Source organism: Podarcis tiliguerta (assembly GCF_965153285.1).
Source record: "Podarcis tiliguerta genome assembly, chromosome: 6".
NCBI classification, from domain to species: Eukaryota; Metazoa; Chordata; class Lepidosauria; order Squamata; family Lacertidae; genus Podarcis; species Podarcis tiliguerta.
Window position 1 is genome coordinate 60999348 of NC_139539.1, and position 25284 is coordinate 61024631.

General features: G+C 43.3%; 3 protein-coding genes across 7 annotated transcripts in view; 1 reads left to right on the forward strand and 2 right to left on the reverse strand.

Annotated features, from left to right (window-relative positions):
* On the forward strand, window positions 1–7676 carry DYNLT5 (dynein light chain Tctex-type family member 5). Its single transcript, XM_083448296.1, has 5 exons — window positions 1–203; window positions 2344–2461; window positions 5186–5277; window positions 6376–6500; window positions 7073–7676. Exons 2-5 carry the CDS (start codon window positions 2349–2351, stop codon window positions 7274–7276), a joined length of 534 nt encoding a protein of 177 aa, XP_083304422.1. The 5' UTR covers window positions 1–203; window positions 2344–2348; the 3' UTR covers window positions 7277–7676.
* On the reverse strand, window positions 5204–14380 carry INSL5 (insulin like 5). 2 transcript variants are annotated; one of them, XM_083448298.1, is made up of 4 exons: window positions 14247–14380; window positions 10526–10714; window positions 9234–9457; window positions 5204–5335 (listed from the first exon to the last, which is right to left on the reverse strand). In XM_083448298.1, exons 2-4 carry the CDS (start codon window positions 10692–10694, stop codon window positions 5315–5317), a joined length of 414 nt encoding a protein of 137 aa, XP_083304424.1. In that variant the 5' UTR covers window positions 10695–10714; window positions 14247–14380; the 3' UTR covers window positions 5204–5314. The 2 variants fall into 2 exon arrangements, with proteins under 2 accessions (XP_083304424.1, XP_083304423.1); XM_083448297.1 differs by lacking the exon at window positions 14247–14380 and adding an exon at window positions 11315–12772.
* The window catches only part of DNAI4 (dynein axonemal intermediate chain 4), a 25084-nt gene continuing 14059 nt past the window's right edge, over window positions 14260–25284 (reverse strand). For 3 of the 4 annotated variants that reach the window (XM_083448289.1, XM_083448288.1, XM_083448290.1), the window contains exons 10-18: window positions 22387–22616; window positions 21569–21655; window positions 20387–20538; window positions 19739–19896; window positions 18884–18999; window positions 18001–18099; window positions 16053–16279; window positions 15261–15414; window positions 14260–14383 (exon numbers count right to left, since the gene is read on the reverse strand). In XM_083448289.1, coding sequence (XP_083304415.1) covers window positions 14333–14383; window positions 15261–15414; window positions 16053–16279; window positions 18001–18099; window positions 18884–18999; window positions 19739–19896; window positions 20387–20538; window positions 21569–21655; window positions 22387–22616 — 1274 coding nt within the window. In that variant the 3' untranslated portion in view covers window positions 14260–14332. The remainder of the gene's footprint in view (window positions 14384–15260; window positions 15415–16052; window positions 16280–18000; window positions 18100–18883; window positions 19000–19738; window positions 19897–20386; window positions 20539–21568; window positions 21656–22386; window positions 22617–25284) is intronic. The other variant, XR_014513061.1, reaches the window with a different exon arrangement.

Consider the following 25284-nt stretch of genomic DNA (forward strand, 5'->3'; position numbering starts at 1 on the left):
CGGCAAAGCCACCTTGGGACGCGCGCGCAAGGCGAGAAGCGGAGAGCGGCTCTCCTCCGCCTCTTCCCGCCCATGAGGGCGGAGGCAGCAGCGCCGGGACCGCCTTCCGCGGCTGCAACAGCCTCCGCGGGGTGATTGGTCACCCTGGAAACCAGCAACAGCTGCGGCTCCGTCCTGCAGCAGCAACAGAAGGAAGAGGAAAGGTAAGAACGCGCCGGCGGGAGGCTTGTTGGGACCCCCGAAAACGGGGGTGTCGCCTGGGGAGGTAGAAAGGCGGGAAGCGGAGTGGCCTCCCACCAGCACGCGCCCCCGTTCGGCAGGGCTCTTGCTCCTCTAGCAGCTGCGCCTTAGGCATTGCGCGGTTACATTCAGAGTCGGCCCGCTTAAATTAATGGACGTGACAAACTTAAGTCCATTGGTGCACGTACTCCGAGGAGAACTTGGGCGGCTACAATCCAGAAATTAGACTGTTGAAACTCCCCACCACCCCAGGGATTTTGCAGCAGTGGGGGAACTCTTCGTGTATATTGGCTTTCTGCCTGTCTTACTCATAGTTGAAGGCATAGGGTCCCTTAGCTCTGGTATTTAAAAGAGAGAGAGATGTTAATCTTCATGCTGTAGCTGTGTACAGACGAAGGCTAATTTTATTCTGGAGCCTCCCCGTTCTAATCATTTGCATTTGAATACATCTCCCGCCTTTTCTCATTGCCCCACAAGAAGTCATTTCTTGGAAGTCTGAGGAACAATACTGAAGATATACTGCGTCTTCCTAAGGAGAGACTAAATGTGCAGGTGGAAGGAAGTTTGTGGACTTGTAATAAATACACACAAAGTGTGCCCCAGAGGTGGCTCATGAGTTGCACAAGAGCAGCTGAGGTGGCTACACCTCTTTCTCCTCTGCCCACCCCGTTGCAAAGCGGGATGGTCAATTTGTAATGGTTATTTGTTGTTCAAGGTGCCAGTCCGCTTCAGGAGGCCTCAGGCGATCCTTAGCTTACAACAGCAGTAAGCAAAGGACTTGTATTGTTTCCTATGTGTGTGCATGCATAATGCCACTTTATGAGAAGAATTGGAGGAGGAGGAGACAAGCCAAATGAATGGTCCAGTTCTTCCAAGTGGCATGCCACTATTCATGAGTAAACTTCATTCTTCTTTCAGAAGGGTTATACAGTAGTCCGTTACAGCAAAAGCAGCAAAAATTATGGCATTACTTACCATTTTTATAGAATAAGGTTGTGAGAGTAGAGTGCATGCATCTTCTGAGGTGGAATCTAGTTTATGAATAATGCCATAATAAATTTATTGAGACTTTTGGTTGCTTTTTATTTCTGAGTAAGGCATTGCCTTGTCACTTTTTTGGGGGGGGGACGACATTGCATTTATTTACAGTAAGTCATTTTTTGGAGTATGGGGGACAATGCTGAAAAGATACTAAGCCCTATAAGGAGAGACTCAATACACACAGAGATGGATGTTTGTGTGGTTATGTTCTACCTCCCTTGCCATCAGCAGAATGCCTCTGAATACCAGTTGCTGGGAGTCTCAAGTCGGGAGTTGTGCTCATGTGCTGCTTTGGGCTTCCCATAAGCATCTGGTTGTCCACTGTGAGAACAGGATGCTGGACTAGAGAGGCCTTTTGCCTGATCTGTCAGGACTTATGTATGTTCCACAAACAATCCTTCTGAATTGGGCAGCTGTGGCCTCTTTTGTGGCATTAAAAAAATGCTCCACAGCACTTCTCACCCATTTCCAAAGCCTTGCAGCACTTCCAGCATCCTCGGGAATACTTGGAGTGGCTTCTGCTGCTGTGGAAGTGCTCTGTAGGCCTTGACTACTTGCCAAGAAGCAACAGTCCCTGAAGGCTTTGCTTGGGTACCACCTTCTTGAGGAACCTGCAACACCTTGAAGCAGTGGTTCCTCAAAACTTCCTTTGCCTTTCCTGATGGGAAGCAACCCTGGATCAAGCTGAAGATGCAATTCCCAAGGGAGTAGCCCTCTCTTTGTTGCTTTTCAGCCATTTCCTAAAGCCTCAGAGAATTAATCAACATATCCCAGAATAGGGCACCGAGTGGAGTAAAATTGCCACACTTTTTGCTAATTATATTTAGTTTGTTGACCCCCACTCCCCCCAATAATGGAATGATTATTGAAACCATTGAGCCAATACTTTGGGGAGCTCTCCCAATACCTAGGTATAACCACTCATGCTTCCACTTCACAGACTCTGTCCATTTCCAAAGACTCTCATTACAATGCCTTGTGTAAGAGGCATTGCTCTGATACCAGATGCCTATATACTTTTAGGTCACAATTATGTTTAAAAAATACATTTCCTGTATCTAGAAAACATGTCGGACACAATGAAGGAAAAAGCGGCCCGCTTGTTAAAGAAAAGAGGCAGCATATCCTCTTTAGGAAGCCATGAAGTCAGGGCGAAAGAATTTTTTGGAAGAAACAAAGAGTGAGTAGCATATTTATCATTTTCTGACTTTTCTTTCCACCAGTTCTTCAGTTTCTTTGGAAGACCATTCCATCTGGACAGTATAAAACATATTCTTCAGGCTTTTGCAAATGTCATGCTCAGTTATTCTTTTTCTACGTGGGGGTGGCTGGTAATGGGTGGGAAACCCACTTGGCTTTCAGCTGCTTTGAACCTAGTGCCTGCTTTAGGTAAACAAAGAGCTGTGTTACGCAAGGGCAATGAGGGGCACCCATGCTCCAGATGTAAGAGTAGCAATCAAATGGCCTGATGAAAGGGCTAAAAATCAGAACTCACATTTTCTTCACAGCATGTACTGGCCATGTACAAATACTGTGCTGTGTCATCATATGCTTCGGCACAGGGAGAGTTGAAAGGGAAAATGGAAATCTCACTACAGCCAACCAACCACACCCTAGGCCACCTCCCAACCTCTCTTATCACCAAGGAAATATAACAAGCGAATAGAAAGAGAACCCACACAAGTGATGCTGGCACAAACCCCCATGCATACACTAAGCAGAAGAATAGAAGCATTACCACCCCACCCCATCCCATCGCACGGACCCTCCCTACTCGCCCCCTCTTTTCCTCCTAACCTAATACTGCATGCAACACTAATGTCTCACAACAAATGAAACTGATCTGCAGAAAACACATTTACAGTGGTATCTCTAGTTACAAACTTAATTTGTTCTGGAGGTCTGTTCTTAACCTGAAACTGTTCTTAACTAGAGGCATGCTTTCACTAATGGGGCCTCTTGCTGCCACTGCACCACCAGCACACAATTTCCATTCTCATCCTGGGGCAAAGTTCTCAACTTAAGGTAACTCTTCCAGGTTAGCGGAGTTTGTAACCTGGAGCATTTGTAACCTGAGGCGTTTGTAACTCGAGGTACTACTGTACAGTGGTACCTCTGGTTACGAACTTAATTCGTTCCAGAGGTCCGTTCTTAACCTGAAACTGTTCTTAACCTGACTGATTTCTGTTCTCATCCTGAGGTAAAGTTCTTAACCCGAGGTACTACTTCCGGGTTAGCAGAGTCTGTAACCCAAAGTGTGTAACCCAAGGTGTTTGTAACCCTAGGTACTACTGTATTAAAAAAGAAAATGCATGTATTTTTGTAAACAAATAAATCTTTAATAGAAATTATTTTTTAAAAAAGAGGGAAAATGGAAGGAATGGTAGAGCTTAGAGCAGATGTTGGGAGTCTTTGGCCTTCTAGAGGTTGCTGAACTACAACTCCATCATCCCTGCCCATTGGCCTTGCTTGCTGGGGCTGATGGGAGTTGCAGTTCAGCAACATCTGGAAGGCCAACGGTTCCTCACCAGTGACTTGTAATCTAAGATAGTTGAAGGGGCAGGTAGGCAGAGCATCATTCCTCAGATGGTTTCTAAGCACTTAGGAGGCACTCTGACAAGGATTCCCGACTAGACCAGAATCGGGAAGTACAGAGTCTCAAGAAGTAGACACAGTGTGCTGCTGCCAATTCTAGAATAGTGGGTCAAGGACAGGGTTACAGCAGCAGCACTGGTAAATGGGAGCTGAGGAGCCACTGCAAAACTCCTGCTTGGGTTTACCTACACCTGTTCTCTCTAAGGGCCAAGGGTTCCCTACACTGGGCTTAGAGCAGGCATGGCCAAACTTGGCTCTCCAGATGTTTTGGGACTACAGGTCTCATCATTCCTAGCTAACAGGACCAGTGGTCAGGGATGATGGGAATTGTAGTCCCAAAAGAGCTGGAGGGCCAGGTTTGGCCATGCCTGGCTTAGAGACCGAGAGACTTCTGTAGTCTTGTAGCCCAGCTTCCATCCTCTACGGGTTTACTTAGGAGCAAGTCACACTAGGTTCAATTGGACCTCCTTGCCTACCCCCTCCAGTAACTGTGCATGGTATTGCAGACTTAATAACACTGAAAATGTCCAGTGTCATTGTGGAAGATGGTTTAAATCATGCGTGCCCTTCCAGATGTTTATTTATCTGATTTTTATTCCACCTTTCCGCCCAAGGAGCTTAAGGTGGCATTTATTGTTTTTCCCATCCCCATTTTATTCTCACAAGAACCCTGTGAGGTAGGTTGGACTAAGAGACAGTGACTGGCCCTAGGTCACCTAGCAGCTGAGTGGAGATTTGAAACCAGGTTTCCCAGGTTTCCTAGTCTAACACTCTAAGCACTACACCACACCAGCTCCAACTTCCATCAGCCCCATTCACCAAGGCCAGTGGTCAGGGATGGTGGCAGCTGTAGTCCAGCAATATCTGGTGAGCTACAGATTAGCCAGTCCTGCCAAACCCTCTTCCAGTGTCATTGGTGTTGCCTGACTTTGTTCTTATCTCAGAAGTGCTTAAAATTCTCAGACTGTAATTAATGTTGTCTCTCCCTAATTCTTTCCAACACCTAAAATGTTGTATATGACAAGTTCAAAGGGATTTAACATATTACAAATCACTGTTTGGAAAGGGCCTCATGCTTTATTTTAGAGCATTGCTTCGCATACTGAAAATGTTTCTTTGTTTAAGAAGGTTTTCCGTGAGATGTGACCCAGTCATATATATACAGAATCATAACTCAGTGTCTTCAGAAGCATGACATTGTTATAAACATGTAAAAGATAAATAAATAAAATTAGGTGGGGGTTTTTTAAAATCAATGTAGCTTTCAAGAAATCACATTTAATACAATTATTACTGGGTTCGGTTTCAGCTCCATAAGTACTGTGTCTTACATGGATGAAGCTGGCCACCATGATGATATTCTTCGCCCTGGGGTTCAGATGGAAAACACGTACCAGTTGGGTAAGTATCTTATCTTACTCACTTTCTTGCTAATAATCTAGTCCCACTCTCTGTAGCACTATACAAATAATAAAAGTAATAGTAATTATTATTATCATCTTTACCGTATTTATTTGTTATATTTTATGCCGCTGTTTACATTATTGCAGTCATCCTACAATGAATACATTGCAACTGAGGAACAAACAAGAATAGCTGTATGTAACAAATAAACCATTTAAATCTTAAGTCTTTTGTATACAACAGTAACAGCCTTAGGGCAGACAAAGCATATCCTACTGTTGGTAATTTCTGCAGCGTACAGGCAGTTTTATCACCAAACATTCAAGTATGACTATTGTGGTATAATGATCAAATAAATTGGAAAGACTGGAGCTTTTCTTTTTGCTTCAAAGGGGGGGGGGGCATAGATGCAGTGTAAATATATAAACTAATTTAGAAAGCTGCCTGAGGCAAGCTTCTGCTCAATAAGCCTCTTGAGGAGTCACCTGGGCATTCTGCGTGACACAGCGCAAGATCTATTTTTGGCATAAAATGGCAAAAGAAATTCTTTCCAATGAGAGATATTCCATGTTAGGATATAATTCCATATTTGGTGGAGAATAAAATGGAAAACTAGAATGCTCAAGCTTTGAAATTAAAAAGGTGGATTTATTTGACCAAGTATTTCCAAAAAACATTGTGCTTGAGTACCTTAGGAAATACATTATACTTTTGTAGCAATACTTATTTAAATTAAGAGGGGGAGGAGTGTTATTCTTTTTAAAAAGGTTATAATACTGTTACTTTATAGTTTGGTAAATTGTAAGTGTTCTTCACAGACACGCCACCTGACGGAAGCTCACAGGCCCCCAGGGGTCCACAGACTGTAGTTTGGGGGCCCTTGGACTAAGTTCCTATCATCCCTGACCACTGGTCCTGTTAGCTAGGGATGATGGGAGTTGTAGTCCGAAAACAGCTGGAGGGCCAAGTTTGGCCACCAGTGAACTAAGTCATTGTTTCACTGGGTAAATGTGTGCACAGTTGGTACCCGCCCCCCCGCCGCCGTTAATATCACAGCCTTCCAGAATAATGGTGTGAGCTCTCTCTCTGCTCCAGGTCCTGCAAAGTGCTTTCCAGTGGGCACTGTGAATAATATCTTGAAGGATGTAGTAACAAGTTATCTTCAAGAGGAAAAATATGAAGCCGAGTTGTGCAGACAAATGACAAAGACCATCTCTGAGGTACACAATTTATTAGTAAAGCAAAGTTGGAAAGTATATCCGAGGTATATCCTATAGAAATCTCTGCAGTGCAGGGGGGGGAAACCCTCTGCCCAAGGTTTTGGTTATATCAAGGAGACTGCCAAAAACTACTTTGTAGTAGTGTTCTGTATTGGGGAGGGAGGCTTAATACTTGAAAACAGGTCACCCACCAATCAGTGTCCCTGATGATGAGGAGAATCCCCATGCCCCCACTCACAGCTACCAGAAATGCTAGGGCTGCAATCGTATTTACACTTACTTGGGATTAAGTTCCATGCAGGACTTGCTTCTGGTAAAGCATTTACAGGAACAGGCTGTGTTTACTACCAGCTAATTTTACAGGACAAAATCCATCCAGTTAAGCCTTTAAGTCCCATGCAGATGTGAAATTGTCTTATTTGAAGTACAATGCATCACTGGTGTATTTAGATTCCTGCCACTAGAGTAAATCAGTTAAACATTTGAACAGAGCTGTATTGTATCCTAGGTAGTTTGTATTAGTTTGCTTATGAGACCATATATTTAATTGCTCCCCCCTCTCTCTCTCTTAGGTAATTAAGGCTCGAATAAAAGACCTGATGATACCAAGGTATAAAATTATTGTGATTATACATATTGGACAACTAGACAAGCAGAGCATGCAGATTGGAAGCAGGTGCCTCTGGGATACTACAAGTGATACTTTTTGCTCATACGCCTTCAAAAATAGATCTCTGTTTGCTCTCGCAAATGTCTTTGCAGTTTACTCTGAGTAGCACTAAAAGTTCAATATGAAGTCTATGTGACCCAATAGACAGATACTATTTTTAGGCTGCAATCCTATGTACGCTTACAGGGAACAAGCTCCATTGAATACAGTGGGTCATTGGTCTGGGTAAACCTTCATAACATCGCTCTGCATATGTAGACTGGCCAAACCAGTAGATTAGTTCTTCTCTGTGAGCATGAATACTCTGAAGATAACAGGTGTTAATACCACTTGTGCAATTCTCATTTCTGGTGTGGAGGTGCAGTGTTTGATCATGTAAACATTCCCAGGGTTGGATTCTGTATCGTATTAGTGATATGCATGAGGCCTAATTCATTGTGTTTATGTTCTTGAAAAAGTATCAAAATACAGAACAAGTTTACACTTGTCCGTTCTTATCAAGGTGATTTCCTTGAAGTGTGGCCCTTTTGCTTTACTTGTGAACGCTCATTTTTGCATTTGCAGGACGGTGTGTATTATGTCTCCGTTAAAAGGCAATTTCAATCCCACCCTTAACCATACACAATGGGTGATGGTGGCGGTTACTTTCTTAATGTTCCCTTTCAGCCCTTTTAAAAGGCTTGATATGGGCTCCACTGTGCAAAGGAGCACCCAGCTTCTTAAAAGTGAGCTTTGTCCAGTAGCTGAAACTGAATAGTCTGAAGGCAAAGTGTGGAGAATTTTTTAGCTAAAGTTTTAAGGAAGAGCCTGGAGAGTCAGTGCTTGGCTCACTTCTGGTATTTGGGTTACAATATGACAAGGGGCTATGTGCTGTCTGGCTAGCATGATGTCACATATCTGATTGTTGTCGGTAAAGCTGACTAGCACATTTACTTCAAATCACAGTGGGCCAATGGAGTCTGCCATCTTGTCTTCCAAACAACACATGTGGAATGAATGCTACATAATGACATGCTGTTATTTCAACCGTGGCATTGTCAGGGAACACGACAGCTCAGTTGACCACTGATTGCAGCTGCTGTACCGCTTGAAACAGCTCAAAGGTTTTGTTGAAGCAAAAAGTAGTTGATATATTACTTTTTAAGACACTGCTGTCTCTGCCTTTATTGGTAAGCCCTGCCTCCAAAAACTTCACGCCCTTCTGCCCCCCCCCCCAAATCCATTGGATTAACTCCTCCAGTGTTTTCCCTATCCCAGTTTCCCACCCTCATTTTATTTAGCAACATTTATATGGCACTTAATTTTTTTAAAAAAAACTTCTAAGTGGTTTACACAAAAGGTATAAAATATTCATCAAATATTTTGCAATAAAAATATAGCAATGAAAATAAGACTTTTAAAATGGTAGACATAATCCCAGGAAAAGCTTTTCTGCATTCATTCATCCTGAAAGTTAATCTAGACAGGTTTGTCAGAAGTAAGCTGCATGTTCCTAGGAACTGCATGTTCCTAGAAGCTGTCTCATGCATGGTTAGACCATTGGTTCATCAAGCTCCATATTGTCTACTCTGATTGGCATCTGCCTTCCAGGATTTCAGATAGGAGTATTTCTACCTGGAGATGGGAGGAACTGAACCTGAGATGCTTTGCATGTGATCTGTCACTTAAGGTACAGGTCCCTTATCTAGAAACTGGTATTTGCTCTTAAGACTGCCTGAGTAAACAGAACTTATTCAGTGTCAGAGGGTTTTTGGTGTCTTTTTTAATTCCAAGCCTAGCACTGCACTGGCAAGAAGAAACAGCAAAAGCCATGTTGCGAGCTGCAAATTTATTGTGAAAGCAGGAACTACAAAACAGAGAGCTGTTTGAAATACAGATGTTAAAAGACCGTTTCTCAATTTGTACAGTATCCCAAATGGAATGGCACTTAGGAAGTACTTCAGAGCTCGGAACTACAAAGTAGGATATCAAAGATACCTATTTCAAGATGTTTCTGATGTATTGTTAGCTATGAAATAGCATGCATGCCACTGTCTGATACATTTTCAGCACAGTGAACTTACAGTGCTGTCGCTACAGCCGACCAGACAGCAAAGGTCTATGAGTCGCATAATATCTTCATTCCTTTTGTGTATAGACTTTTGTTCCATGCCCCACAGATCTCCTTCAGCTTCAGAACTGGACTGGATGAATTCTTTGCTTAGGTATTCTGGCTTTTGGATCACCTTTTCATTGGCACCTGTTGCGTCATTAGTGTCAAGTGGTGAATTCAAGTGGCTTTCTTGACCTGTTGCATGCAAATGATAAAAAATAAGAAATCTGGAGATAAACTGAAATAAACTTTGGATGTTGAACTTCAGGCAGTCCAGTGATCAAGACAACTTTGATGTTGCCCAATCTATTTCTTTTAATTTGGGTCTGAAATATTTACAGCCTACAGTGGGAAATGCAATCCTAAGAAAACTTGACATACAGTTAAATTTCACAATTGATGCCTATCACTAGGATTGTCCTAGTTCTGTTGAAAAACAAGATACGTGAAGAAAGAGGAAGTGAGGCATCAGCTTCTCCTCAACTATATTTTCCTATATCCAGATAGGATTTTCATTTCCAAGGCCACAGATACAAAAACCAATCAGCTTGACTTCTGTAGGATTCGACAGTTACCATCTCAGTACCAGGATATACTTGTTAAAAAACTATTTCAAAACTGTTTTTTTAAAAAATTGAACCTAAATAACAGCAAAGCTATTCATGTATATCTTAGACACAGGAATAAACCTCAGTTTTCCAGAATTAAATACTTGTGTACAAACCCCAAATGAGATTATTACTATATTATAAATATTTGTGCTGTTTCTAAGCACTATACAGGATCCTGTTGCTTATCTTTAAAGCCCTGCATGGCTTGGGACATGGGCACCTGTGGGGATTTTTGCCTCCACACACCCCTGCTTATTCACTAAGATAATCTTCCAGGTGCCCCCCACCATCTGAAGTGGGGCACAGGCCTTCTCTCTGTTGTCACCAGTCACCACCTCATTTATGGAACTCTTATCCTACGAGGTTTGACTGACACCTTACTTTATATTTTCAGCACCAATGACTTTTATCACCTAATTATGAAAGTGTAATTCTGTTCATGGCAGTTTTTACCTACTGTTTTAAACTTAATTGCTTTGTCATTATAGATCAGGGTTATTGTTTTGTTTCTTAAGTTAGGTAGGCCACCCTAATATTTCTGTTGGAGCGTGGCATAGACCGTTTTAAAAAATAAAGAAAATCCACTAACCCTGGCTTTTGCATGCAAAAACATTCCGTGTGCATTTGGACCACGTATAATCCAAATTGTTACCTGTGAGACTTTTTGGAAAGTGAGTCAGCTGCCTCCTCCAGCGAGACCCTCCGCAAGTAAAGACGACAGCTCTTACAAGGTCCCTTCCGCAGAGTCTTCTTTCAGCTGCTACTTCAGAAATGGCCATAAAGAGAGAGAGCAAAAGCACCCCTAGCACCACAGCCTTCATCTTGTCGAAACGGTATCTGACTAATCAGAGCAGGGAAGAAAGGACAGGACTTCTGAAGACAGGAGCCAAGACCACAGGCCAATTTATACAGCTTGCTGCTATTTTCTTGTTTGCCAAATGACGGGGTTGATGATGTTTACAGTGTTTGCCGAATATTTCTTGCAACAGTTTAAGGTGCTTTTAGGATTCACGCCTGCTCTCAAATGGTGATTCGGGTTATAATATATTGCTATATTGTCTAAGAATAGCAACACACACAGCAGGGCGGCGTGTTTATGGAGGCCCCCGCACCGTAGATCAACATTGCAAATATGCACTTTCTAACAGTTTTATTGTACACTTCACTTATAATAAATGCCATTAGCTCACTATAACATTTTTAATAGTGGGTAAGCTTAGCCATTTTATATATTCTTTGCTGCTTTGCCATTTTTTAATACACTTTGAAGGAACTCCTGGCTTCATTTCAACCCCCACACCGAATTTAGATCCAGAGTACAACTTGCTATGATCATATCCGTCTTTGTTCAGCTAACACTCTTTTTTATATATATTACAAGTGTACTTATTAACATTTGGGAAAGAATTTGAAAAGTGTCTATGATTAATTCTTGGAATACCTGATAACAGATTTCCACTTGCTTGCCTTTTCCATATGCTTGACTGTTGTATGTTATACCACGTAATTTGAGATAACCATGTCAGTTTCTGAGACCACTGAATTTTTCATTATCATGGATAAAGTCACTGTTGCAGACAGTTCAAGGTGATGAAGCAGAGGCATCTTGCTACAGTCCTGTTTTACTTCTGGAAAATGTGTGTGGCTCTGAGATTCTCTCCATTTGTAAGCAGGCCCAAAGTAAGTCTGATTTTATGTATTCACTATCTCTGGATCTGTTTTAAGTTATCTCTGACAATGAAAGCAAACCCTCAGGTCAGCACTTCTTCCTTCTTATATATATATATTGCTTTCACTGCTTATTATCACTAAAACAACACCTGATCCCTGCAAGCTGCAAAGATCTTGCTGACTTTTGTCTTTCCCAAGGATCCCGTTCCTCTCATCCCCACAACCAAGGGAGGCTAGCACTGGGTTGCTCTTAATTTCCTTTGATTCTTCATCCTTTGGGGCACATCCTGGGATGGCCATATGTGATCCACTTCCTATGTAACTTTGGTAGAGCGAACCCCTTACCATTATCACCATGTTGAGTTGAGCATCATGGGACCATAGAGTCCAAGATGATACTGAGTCAAGTGGATGTTTTCATTGAAGGGTTTTGCTTTGTGTTTTTTAAATCCAAAGCAGACTGCAGGAAGTTGCCATCTGGATCAGAATTCAGAGATGGGCAGGGAAGAGGTACTTATCTCTTACCGTGTGGCCCATTTTTTTTCTTAGCAAAATCATCCCGCTCCAAACTATTTTCAGTTTTACTCATGCTGATTTATCGTTCATTGTATGCTATGTGGATTTTTAAAGACTTTGCTAAATGGTACTTTTTTTTGTCTCCTGTGATGCTGGTATCGTAGGTTAGTCTGATACTTTTTGACTAAAATATAATCCTTGTACTAAACAGTAGAGATTAGAAATTCACTGATTAACACCTTGCATATAGTAGATATGCCAGAAAGACCCCTATTGACTCCTATCATCACTCATGTTCTCCAGCATTAAAAAACTAAATGTTTGTTCACTAATATTTACCTTGATGCTTACAAATGCATTGAAAAGATCATTCTGTTCCTTAGTAGAACCAGTAAGTAAACAACTGTTTCCACTCAATAAAAGAGAGGAACTAACATCTTAACACATTTTGGGATAATGATTAACACACTGTTAACACTAATAGTATATTTAGAAACAGAGGAAATAGAGTCGTCACAGTCTCTTCATAAAAATGTGCAAAATGCACCTGGAAATGGGTTATAATGTGCTTCTTAATCGTCTATATTTTTTATCTGTTTAAACATTCAGTGCTTTTTCCAAACTGTTGAATCCAGTTTAATGTTACTGTAGTTAAATATAATGCCCATGTGTGGCAGCTCTCCTGGACTGTACAGTGGAACCTCGGTTGTCGAAAGTACCGTATTTTTCGTCCTATAGGGCTCACCGGCCCATAGGACGCACCTCGTTTTTTGGGGGGGGGGAAATGAATAAAAAAAATTTATTTCCCCCCCTCAGCTGCGGCTGCCGCCCCAAGCCTTGCGGACAGCCGCCAGAAGCAAGGGGAGCCCTCTGGAGGGCTCCCCGTGCTTCGAGCGGCAGGCTGCCGCCCCAAGCCTCGCGCGCTCGGCGGGACCTCCCATCGGGCGCGCAAGGCTTGCGGACACGCCCCCGAAGCACGGGGAGTCCTCCGGAGGGCTCCCCGTGCTTCGGGCGGGAGGCTGCCGCCCCAAGCCTCGCGCGCTCGGCGGGACCTCCCGTCGGGCGCGCAAGGCTTGCGGACACGCCCCCGAAGCACAGGGAGTCCTCCGGAGGGCTCCCCGTGCCTCGGGCGGCAGGCTGCCGCCCCAAGCCTCGCGCGCTCGGCGGGACCTCCCGTCGGGCGCGCAAGGCTTGCGGACACGCCCCCGAAGCACGGGGAGTCCTCCGGAGGGCTCCCCGTGCTTCGGGCGGGAGGCTGCCGCCCCAAGCCTCGCGCGCTCGGCGGGACCTCCCGTCGGGCGCGCCAGGCTTGGGGACACTCGCCCGAAGCACGGGGAGTCCTCCGGAGGGTTCCCCGTGCTTCGGGCGGCAGGCTGCTGCCCGCAAGCCTTGTGAGCCTGTGGGAACTCCCACAGGGCTTGCAAGGCTTGCGGATAGCTTCCTGAAGCCTGGAGAGCGAGAGGGGTCGGTGCGCACCGATGCCTCTCGCTCTCCCGGCTTCAGCGAAAGCCTGCATTCGCCCCATAGGACGCACACACATTTCCCCTTCATTTTTGGAGGGGAAAAAGTGCGTCCTAGGGGGCGAAAAATACGGTAATCCGTTCCAGAAGACCATTCAACTTCCAAAACGTTCGACAACTGAGGCACAATGGGCGGTTGGCAATTTCAATGGAGAAAATTGAGAAACGTGCCACGAAAGCTGTTTGACCTCTGAGGTGTATTCAAAAATGGAAGCAATTACTTCCAGGTGTTCAGCGTTCAAAAAACAAAAACATTCAGCTTCCAAAACGCTCGAAAACCAAGGTTCCATTGTATTTGCAAAGGAAGCAATAGTATTTAAATGCAAGACTTTTGAGTCAGGAAACGGGATTTGCAAAGTTTAGATGCTGGGACATAATCTGGAGGCCTTTCCTCCTGCCCAAATAATCCATTTTTCCCCAATAACTTCTGAAATGCTATGTAGGTGTCTATAGCATTTACAAAAGCATTTTCTTGCCAGAGCATATAACGTAGCTTTAGCATCTGCCTCCTGGAGAGTCTTCAGCACATTGTTTTACTATACTACATTGGTAGCAAGGATTGATTATCTCACTTTAGCAGTGTTTGTAAAGACTGGGACTTTCCAAGCAAACATCTGTGGCATTTCAAATGATTCCCAACAAATTTATTCCCATATATAAACTCACACACACTTAATGATTGGTTGTTGCATAATTAACTGCTAGGCATTAAATATTGTGTCCTTTTTTCATGGAATATTGCTGTAAAAAATCTACACTGGACTGGTTAGAACAGAGCCAATCATATCATGCAAAGCATCCACCTGAAAAAGACAAAAAAGAGGTAGATATATACGTTAACAAACCTGATCATTCGAAAGCAAGTGGTAAAAAAGTAGGAAGAGTTTGCATTAGGTCTTTTCTGAGTGTAGTCAATCTAACAAGTTCTGGATGGAAAAAGCCTTATTATAACTAAAACCTTATATTATTAGAATTAGAATTTATATACTCCCTATACCCGCGTGGTCTCATAATTTGCAAACAATTTTCACCATTACTAAAGTTGCATCTACATCATAAACCTGGGCTTGTGTGGTTTATAAAAATGTTACTGGTGCGCTGAGGAATAAAATAAGCCACTTATGCCGCCTTCTGCACATGAATGCAGCTGAACATAAGTTTAAGCAGCAGCGCCTTTCATGAATGGCTAGTCCTTCTGCAGGCTGCTTTGCTAACATGCCTTTGACTTATTAGGCAGAAACACCGCTGTTTGGCAAGCTATGTTCTGACCTCATTCGTGGATGGTCCCATCCTATTGCTATTCCATTCCCAGCACTCATAACTTGCATATGTATAGTGAGGCATTTGTAGTAGAATGCTGTGGCATAGTCGCAGCACCTAAACTAGGGTCGCTGTATTTCAAAAAGTAAAATTCCTGACACCCACAAAGTTGTTCCCATCAGAATTGGGAGTGACCCCGAATTCCCCCCCCCAACTCCATTTTTACACCCCAAAACCAGGACATGTCAGGAATTTTCCTGACGTATGGCAAGCCTACCTAAACAGAGCATAGTCCAGCTGATTAACATAGGGACACTGATTAACGCACTACACACATGTGAATCAACAGTGGGGCTCAGGTGTTAGAAGGGCCCCCGGTTGGGGTAGGCTACTTCAGCTTTTAATGCCTGCAGAACGTACCTTCTTCCTGTCTGAAGGGATCATATTTCTTAGTGCGTACACGGTGACTGATCCTTCACTGTCGCCAATTAGAAGGCAATCTGCGTTTTTGGCAAAAAGCACAGCCGTGAATTTCACAGTTCCAGTGGCAGGATGCACAATCAGGGGATCCAGGCTAAATGCAAAACAATGGCATACAGTATAAAACTGATGGCTGCAGAGCTCTGTGGGACATCCCATTGTGAGATATGTTACTACCACAACTACTACTATTGTTTGCTGTTTGTTTGTTTGTTTGTTTGCTTGCTTGCTTGCTTGCTTGCCTGTCTGCCTCACAAGTTACTTTCCTCTACCACACTACCTTAATTATTCCTGCTAGTAATGCTGATGTATATAACACCATTAAAGTTAGGAAGCTACATATTGTATAACCTTAGATAGCTGTTTGAACCTGCAGCATTGGTTCTGCCCTGTACCATTGCTCCATTCCAGTAAGTGTAGTCTCGATTAGGCCCCTGGAAAGAAACGTTGAGCTCTGGGGAGAAAAACAATATCCATAGAGCTCCTTCCAATTGGGTTTTAAGGAATTGGGTGCAAGTGTTTCTCCCATTGTTACATAGCTGCTTAGCAAATAGGAAATATATACAATGGCAGAAGATCTCATATTTTGTAATGCATTCCATGTATGATACGCTGTGTTTACTTTGTTCAAGAGTAACTGGATACAGTACCTTTTTAGATAGATAGATAGATAGATAGATAGATAGATAGATAGATGTATAAATTGCTTTTAAGAAAATGGCTGATTCTTACGTGCTGACGCTAAGATCCCAGATTTCCACCCTGGTTTCGTTCGCTGCTGCAAACACATATGCTGAATTGGGAGACCACACTATGTCATAAATAACATTGGCAGTGGAACTGAAAGTCAAAACAGGACGGACTGAATCCTCGCGCCACAATATAATACTCCAGTCTGCAGAACAACTTAGAAACACTTCTGTACTGAATGGATTCCATGCTATCTTGTACACCGGGCCCTTGAAATAGAGAGAGAAAGAGTAATTGCTAAATTTTACACACACATACATATGCAAATATTAGCGCAGAAGCATGCAGCACCACAGCGCTGAAGCCCAACAAGATTTTGGGAGACACTGAACTTCTCTAAGCAGTATGTGATGGATGGCACAGCTTTAGCTAGGTTAAGCAGATTGGCCTGAATCCAAAGGAGATGCTGAATTCATACACTCAGGGGAGACTCATGCATAGCTGAAGCCTCTTTTACAGTTTGTACCACAGTACAAGCAGAATGGCAGTTAGGCCCTGCTAGAGGGTTCTTGAAAACTGAAGGGAGCCCTGGCTCTGCTTGGTGCCTCACATGTATGTAAGCTTCCTCCTTTGGTTTCTCTGCATGTTTAAATTTATATGATAGCATTTTGAGTTCATATCTGTCAAGGAAGTTTGCAGAGGTGTTCCGAGACACACTAGTTCAAAGGGCAGCCCATCCTGCTATTAATGAGGGACACAATGCCATCGGATTGCCATCCTAACAATGGGAGTTGTACTATGCTCTTCCTCTTGTCTTTAGGAAGACAGAACCCAAATATGGTAAGGAATGCAACAGACTGGGCTGCTTGAGAGAAAAAAAATTGTTTCAGGGGAGACAATCTGGTATGGTGGTCAGAATCCTGGAAATTTAGAGCAGCTGTTAACTTCACCTACACAAGAGTGTGAGGCAGGATGTGTGGAAGCAGGTCTGGGAGAGGATAAGGAGGGTCAGATACAGCAGGCTTGCAGCACCTTGGACAGATCACTTGAATAGCAGCTTTCTCCAAGGGACTTTCAGTTCCATCCAAGGCCCTTTATCTCCTTTTCAGCCCTGACCTTCTCCCAGATCCCAACCCTTTCTTGAGAGGAGAAAAGCCTTAAAGGGGTAGCCTATAAGCCTGGAGCCAAGCAGTTGCCTCTGTTTGACTTCCTGACCACTGATGGCAATAAGGGGCATCTGGTATTGTGGGGCTCAATATTTCAGAGGCACTAGGCTCAGGAGGTGCTGCCTTTGGGGCACTGGTGGTTCCAGGCTACCAATGTCAGATGTGATGTTAGGGACCAGGCCTCAGTCCCCTACCAGTGGTATGGGTAGCATGGCTTTGAAAGACACCTCTGTATCTGTGAGTCTTGGCTGCCACTTGAAGCCAAGGTTCCTCCTGTTCATTTCAGCGGGGCAGAGAACATCTAAGTGCATTATCACTTGTCACCCACAAGCAGCTGCTCGAGGTGGCTGCCTTATCTTGCATCAGGGCAGGACCTGCTCAGTTTATAGTCAACAACCTGGCATTCCAGTTTGTATAGTGACCTAGAAGATAACTGATTTTAAATGTTTGGTCCAGAGTCATCTGGCCTAGTCTGGTTGAGAAACCTTGATTTCTAAACTATGCAGTATTCAAGAAAGTATTATTAAAGTATGTGGTTCATTAGTCATTGATTTCCCCAACACAGAGAATTTGATTGGTACCTGAAGAATCCTGTCAGAAGAATATGTGAAGTAGGGCTAGGAGCCTGTGTGGTATGAATAGCTGGAGTACAACTCCCATCAGCCCCAGCCAGTATGGCCATTGGTCAGGAATTATGGGGGTTGTAGTCCAGCCACATGTGGAGGGCCACAGGTTCCCCATCACTGGTGTAAAGGGTACTAAAGACAGTGTGTGAGTATCTGTGCATCTACTTATTCAACCCAATTTTATTGATGTTTACTCACTTTGTGTCCCCTGTAGGTCTCCAAGTACTGCTCATTGTAAGAACAAGAGCATTTGTGAATAAAACCTTCCTCAGTTCCAACCAAGTATATATTAGTGTCCTGAAATAAAACCAAATTACTGTAAATGGCTTTGACTTTATCCAGATTGGGCATATTCTTTAGAATCTTCACTGCAGCAAATTGTCAGGCTTGCTTCTCTTCTTTCCTGGTAAAGTAGAGTCCAATGTAATGGAATTCTCAAAGGCCTGAGCCAGAAGTCCCAACTAACCACATGTCCAGGAATAGAGCAGACACCCAACAAACAATATCCAACAAAACATAATAATGCATGAAAGAGTTGCATGTGTCACATGTTCTGAAGACAGTGCATGCAGAGGGGAAATATGACATTGTGATGCCACCTCCAGTTTAGCCATTTCTTGACCATGTTAACGCTCCCTGCCCCTGGAGTATGCTTGTATCTCCTCTCCTTTTCCTTTGAAGGTAGATTAAGCAGAACTGGGTTTTGATAGAGAGTGGCGCTGCACCCAGCCTTGTCAAAAGTGTGGCTGATTCTACCAGCTCAGAGCTACAATCCTCATTTAGTTTGATGGGAGCCCTCCATCTAGTTCCCTGGAAATACTAGGAGAGGCTACTACTACATTTTTAAAGCGTTGGATGGGTTATAAAATCTCTGCAGTCTTTGGAAAGATGTCCAAAATAGAGATTCTCTGCTCTTTATGTCAATCTAACATGCTAAACTATAAAACTTGTTCAGAAACAACCAAATGAGTAGGAGGAACAAGTGGACCTCCATTTCTTGCTATCCATTGTCTTCAGCTAAATTATGACTTTGACCTCTGTGGACAAAACCTTCAGAAAACATCATAAAAGATTAGGATACCTTTGGATGGAAATCAAAGGATAATCCTGGAGCCTGTCGAGATATGAGTGCTTCGCTTTTCTTTTCTGCCCCTCCCTTTTTCTTGTCACCTGCTGTTCGCTTGAGTTTCATCAGATCTGAGTTGAGAAACAAATGCATATAGATGGTGAGACCTCCTGTTTCACTATGAGGGCTATAGGGACTGTTTCTCTTCTACACAACACATGGCCATTACAAACTCTCCTTGTCGACTATTGGAGCTAGTATAAGAAACGGCTTTATTTATTTCATCTCTGATTACCTATAGTAAACCCCTATAGTAAACCAGTGAACCCCTCGCATACACAGCATGGCCTGTGTGAACATGGAAACAGATTTCTGTACATGTATCACTAATCAGAAGGTGAATCCGCAAACAGATGCTTCCTGCTTACCTTTCCAAATCCAGCAACTGGAACTGTACATATAGGCCTTTTTAAAAGAGGCCCAAATCTTGCCAATCAGTTGTTTGGAAGGGGAGGCAGTAAACTGGAATTATTAACCTCTTTCCCCACCAAGCAGCTGGCCAACGGGATTTCAACTTTTTTTAAAGAGGGCTGTGTGCAAATAGCCCTAGTTCTTTGTGCACTCAATGGCATCACAGCCCTTATGTGTAATTCTCTGTGCTGTATAACATGGAGTGTCTTTATTATTCCCTAACTTAATTACTTACTGAATTGTTGTTATTTTATCCCACCTTTCAACATGTAGCAGCCAAAGTATCTGGCAATAATATTAAAAAGACAAGAACATAAGAAAGGTTAGGGGAACCCACCCACCCACCCACACACCATTTAAGAAATTCCAGAATGTTTGGAGTAAGGTGACAACGCTTACCATTGCAGCTTAATCCTTTCCGAACAAACCACTTAGTCACTCTGCCGTCTGCTGATATGGAGACTAGTATCTCCCCTTTGTCTTCTCCTGTTATTCCCCTGTCCTGCTCAACCCACCTCAGCTGCCACACAGGGCCCAAGTGTTTATCGTAAGATTCGCTGAAACAAGAGATTAATACCAAACTCAGCTTTGGGATGCATACAATTAAACTCAACACAGTAATAAAAGTGAAAAGTGGTATTGCAGGCAGGGTCAATCAGAGGGGTGGGACAAGGGTGTCACTCTTATTTGTGTGCCTTATTATGTTTGTTTTATTTGTGCGCCTTTTAATATTCTGGCTAGGCGCCTCAAAAGATGGAAGTGAACTGGGCCTCTCTGGACTTCCAAGTATGTCTGATTGCAGGAGTTGGAGGTGGGAATGCAAATACATATAGGAAGCAACACATGCAGGTAATGAAAATATGCCTGAAACTCGTCATAGAGGTGGGGAGAGTGTAATACAGTACAACCAATTAATCCTCCAGTTTTTCAGAATAGTCAAAGCCAAACAGAGGTGGGATTTGGAGATGTGTGTTGTTTAGATCCAGACAAAACGATATACTTTGCAATGTAATGAACAATGTGTGGAGGTGCCTCCACGAGACTTACCTGGTATCTAAAACTGAAGTTGTATGATGGGTCTGGACATTGTAGACTGCAATTGTCCCATTGTACAATCCAACTGCTAAAAGGTTTGGATTGGCTAGAGAGAAATCCAATGCAGTTACTCCATGATGAGATTGATAGACACGCTCTGGCCACTGGAAAATCAAATCTGTATTAACTAAGAGAGCATTCACACTTTATAAACAATCAGGGACCCCAGAAATTATTTAAAATTCAGGAGGGAGGGTCTGATTGGCTGTGATTAAATTTTGCTTCCTTTTAAGGTGCATTTCTGAAACACCTTCAATGTTGCTGAGTGTATCTTCTTCGCATGTAGATTAGAATTTTGTTTAAAAAAGAAAAAATATTGGACAGGATTCAACTAACCCAGTGCACTAGCAGAAGCCAGCACAATGGGGCTTTCTGCCCTCTCCTGACCCCATGAGCCCTGCTGTCCCCCCCTAATCCACTCTGGAGAGTTGGGAGTACCCTCAGAACAGTTTGCAGAGGAAGGTTGTCAGTTCATCTGGCAAGTAGAAATGCTTCTGCTGACAGAACAATAAGAAGAGTGGGGCACTGAATTCATCCCATAATTGCTAGCAACTGATAAGAAATAAGATACTTTAAAATTCTGAAATTCAGTTATTGAACACTAAAGCTACCTTACATTATTCGTTACAGAACAGGAAGGGAAGAATGCCACAAAAATGCATTTTAAGTAAACTGCTTATAGGTTTTGATGATTAAATGATATATAATTCCTGTTAAATAACATAAATTAAAATAAAACAAAATGGAACTTTATCCATCTGTTGTAATCAGCAGGTACAAATGGAGATTTTACATTTCTGATTACTTTTTTGTAATATATGGTTCAAGGTTGGCATGTTTTCTTTACTATAGCATTTATAATATGGCTTAGTGATGCTTATGCATACTGTATGTGGGAGGATCTTACATACAAGTAAGCTTAGGACTGGGTGGTTAGATTATAAGATTGCTTTATATCTTAAGGATAGGGTATAAATGAGCTATTTGTGGTCTTAACGGGGAAGCAAATCTGAAGGCCTCATGGGCCTAAGGAAGGGTAAAAAAGAACTTTGCTGCTACATCGCCGTTGTATCTTATCAGTAAATAATATCAAATTGACCAAAATCAAGAGGAACAGCCCAAGTATTGTGTTACCGTTGGGTTCTTCAGTGACCAGCAGCAAGCCAAGCCTTTCTTCTGCTCTTTAAAACGAAACTGTCCATAACCAACAGCCAGTAGATCCTAAAAACCAACAACACATGATTACACTACCAAGCCACAGCAACCATTGAGATGGCTATGTGTATGGCCTTTGAGGCTCTATTTAATTTGGAGTGAAAAGCTGCTCATTATGGATCCAGAGCAGCGTCAGTAGCAAGACTGTTCACAGCTCATAGGATCCGGTCAGTGTTTCTGCCCCCTGCTGCGACCTTTAACAGCTGGCTCCTTCTTCCATTCACCTATCTATTGCCGCTATCATTATTGCTGTCCAAGTGTACGTATATTGTTAAGTGCTAAAGGATTTGATGCTGCTGAAAACTGGCAGTGATTAGTTAAGCTACTGTGATGTCATGAAGCTACCACAGAACAGTTTAAACTGCTGTGATCAGGAAGGTCTGGCCAACAGCATGTTTGCAAGTAGGCTACCTTTTGTGAGAAAAATGAAAAGCCCATCTTTCAAACAAACGAAAGACTGGTCACTCGCCAAATGTGGGCAAGCATTCCCAATAAATGCATGACAGAGAAACGCAGGAGATGATCTTGAGGGACAGGCTAAACACAAGCCAGCCTTTTCTTCTGTGGTATATTAATTTCAGTAATATTATTATTAATAATAATCATAATAATAATAGAGTCTCTTTGCAAATGCAGCTTTGACAAGCTTAGAAATTCTACTCCTAAAGTGATGCTTAATTTTGACAGTGCAAAGAACAATTTTTTGCATTTTCCCCAAGTGTTTAGAGGTCACTTACAGGATTCACTTTGTTCCAAGCTAGGCAGCTCACATTGTTTCCTCTCATCAAATCACATGCATAGGTCCACAAGCCTTCTATATAAGGTGGTAGGATTTCCTCTCGTCCTGAACTAAAGTCTAACAGAAGTGATGACCTAACTGAGAGCGCATCCTCCTCTTCCTCCTCCTCCTCCTCTATGGATTCCTCTTCAAATATAGAAAGGCTATGTTCAGATTTGACAGTCGGCTCTAGGAACACATGTAAACACAGAAAACGTTGCTGTCCTTCCATCCCCAAATAGAAATAGCTATACTAGAACAGGCCAATAATCAGGTTAAACCAGCAGCTCTGTATCTGCCACAATGCCTGCTCCACATATGGGACGTTCTCTGTTCCTTCTGATATGAACACCACTACCTGTTTTGTTGTCCTCCATGTGTGCTAAGTAATGTAGGTAGGAGGAAGAGTTTTGTCTGTGCCAGCAGGGATGTATGAAAATCCTGGTGCCCCTCTTATGATTTCACTGGTGATGAGCCCACAGGTGTGTGGGAGGAGCAGAAGCCTCCAAGCTTGCCCCCATCAGTGGTGTGGAGGGAATGATGGCTTATCTCTTTCCTCCCTTAGCATGATCAAAGCCAAATTTGCCTCCCCTCATAAAGCTAGAATGCTTAGGACAGAACTTTCCTCAGTATGCTGGTAATGATGGGGGGGAAAGCTTGCTGGCTCTTTGAGTGCCGTTTAGCACCACACTCTGACTGATCTGTGACTGTAACCAGAGGAGACTGAATTTCCACAAGACATGGTTGTGATCAGATGGTAGGTGCTTCTGCGTAATTTCCTACACCCTATAGACTGCCAGATTACCATTTTGTTGCTACTTAAATACATGTGGCCCAAAATTTTGCCCCAATGGAATTTAGCACTTCGTGATTGGTTTTAGGATTCCAGCCCAAAATGATCCATGACTTACTATTATATTGGGTTTTTTAAAAAATAAAAAAATAGTGTAGTTGAAATCTACACAAATATATGTGTAAATCGGTATGAAGATTTCTGTTCTCTGAACAGGGTTGACTTTCAGAACCGCACAATTACGGTTATCACTGGCTATCTTTAAGGACAAGGGACGCTGGTGGCGCTGTGGTATAAACCACAGAGCCTAGGGCTTGCCGATCAGAAGGTCAGTGGTTCGAATCCCTGCAACGGGGTAAGCTCCCGTTGCTCAGTCCCAGCTCCTGCCCACCTAGCAGTTTGAAAGCACATCAAAGTGCATGTACATAAATAGGTACTGCTCTGGCGGGAAGGTAAACGGCGTTTCCGTGTGCTGTTCTGGTTCGCCAGAAGCAGCTTAGCCATGCTGGCCACATGACCCGGAAGCTGACTGCAGACAAACGCCGGCTCCCTCGGCCTATAGAGTGAGATGAGCGCCGCAGCCCCAGAGTCGTCCGTAACTGGACCTAATGGTCAGGGGTCCCTTTACCTTTAGCTATCTTTAAGGACAAACACAGATTTGGAATCAAAGATTTTGAGTATTGCTGATCTTATGGTTTCTCGTCCCAACCAACGATGGAGCATATCCACGGGAGGGCAGAGTGCATAACTGCAGTAGCCTAGTTGCTAAAGGATACAGTGGTACCTCGGGTTAAGTACTTAATTCGTTCCGGAGGTCCATACTTAACCTGAAATTGTTCTTAACCTGAAGCACCACTTTAGCTAATGGGGCCTCCTGCTGCTGCCGCGCCGCCAGAGCACAATTTCTGTTCTCATCCTGAAGCAAAGTTCTTAACCTGAAGCAATATTTCTGGGTTAACGGTGTCTGTAACCTGATTCTCTATCGAGGGTCTTTTGGGGAGGCAAGGTGGCTTCCAGGAGGCTTCACTTGTGCTCACTTGTTTTAAGATCCAGGTCAGTGCTGTTTCCCTCCCTCACTGCAGAGTCAAGGAAGGAAGAACGTTAAATGACTAAGTGGCAGGGTTCAGTTGTGCCCAGAGGGGGCACTGTGTGCCTTCCAAGCTCCTCCAAGTCACCACCTCCTGTGGTTTCAAAGAAAGGAGAAGCAAGTCTTGCTAAACCAGACAAGCTCAAGTTTCCTAGCAGCAGTCTCAGGCGGAGAAGGGACAACCTGATAGAATGGGAGCTCCTTAGAAAGAAAATTATGAGGAGGAAGCACAGAGGCCAGCAAGATTTCTTTGTCCCTGCTCACCGCTTGTGGATTGGGGGCGCTGTATTTCCCCCCACCCCTGCCACCACAATCTGTTGGAAATAACTATATTAACTTAGCCTAGCCTACCTCACAGGGCTGTTGCAAAGATTAAAGCAGGGAGGGGAGAAGGAGGTGCACAACTTTGAGCTTCTGGGGCAGAAAAGCAAGATACAAATGTATAATGTCATTCACAGAACCTGTAAAGGAACATAAACATGCCAAAATCCAGAAAAGCAGCCTCCCCCTCGCTTTAACTGCAACATTTCAGTTCTGAATTTTGCAGCTAAATACTAGCCCCCCCCCCCCCAAAGCTGCCAGCCCTGATAAACAAGCAAAAAAATAATAATACTCTAAATATGTGCAGTTTCTCAACCTTGGTGTCTGAACTACCTGCCTAGCATAGTCTCCCTCACAGGGTGGCAATGATGCAGAGTGAGTGGGGCATGTGGGATGCCCACAGGGACGCTGCCTCAGGCGTTTCTGCTGCCCAAGGCAGCTGCTTCACCTCGCCTCATGGGTTGGCCGGGCCTTCTAAATAGTGTTTTAAAAGCTTGTTTTTATACAAATCACACAATTTGTTTTCAGGAGCAATGGAAAATCCATTTCCATTTCAATAAAGTCTGTTGGTAATAAGGGTGGTTCCAAGATAAAAAAAACATTCATTAGCTGAGTTAGAGAAAGTCGCAACAGTCTCATTTAAACTAAATACTTGC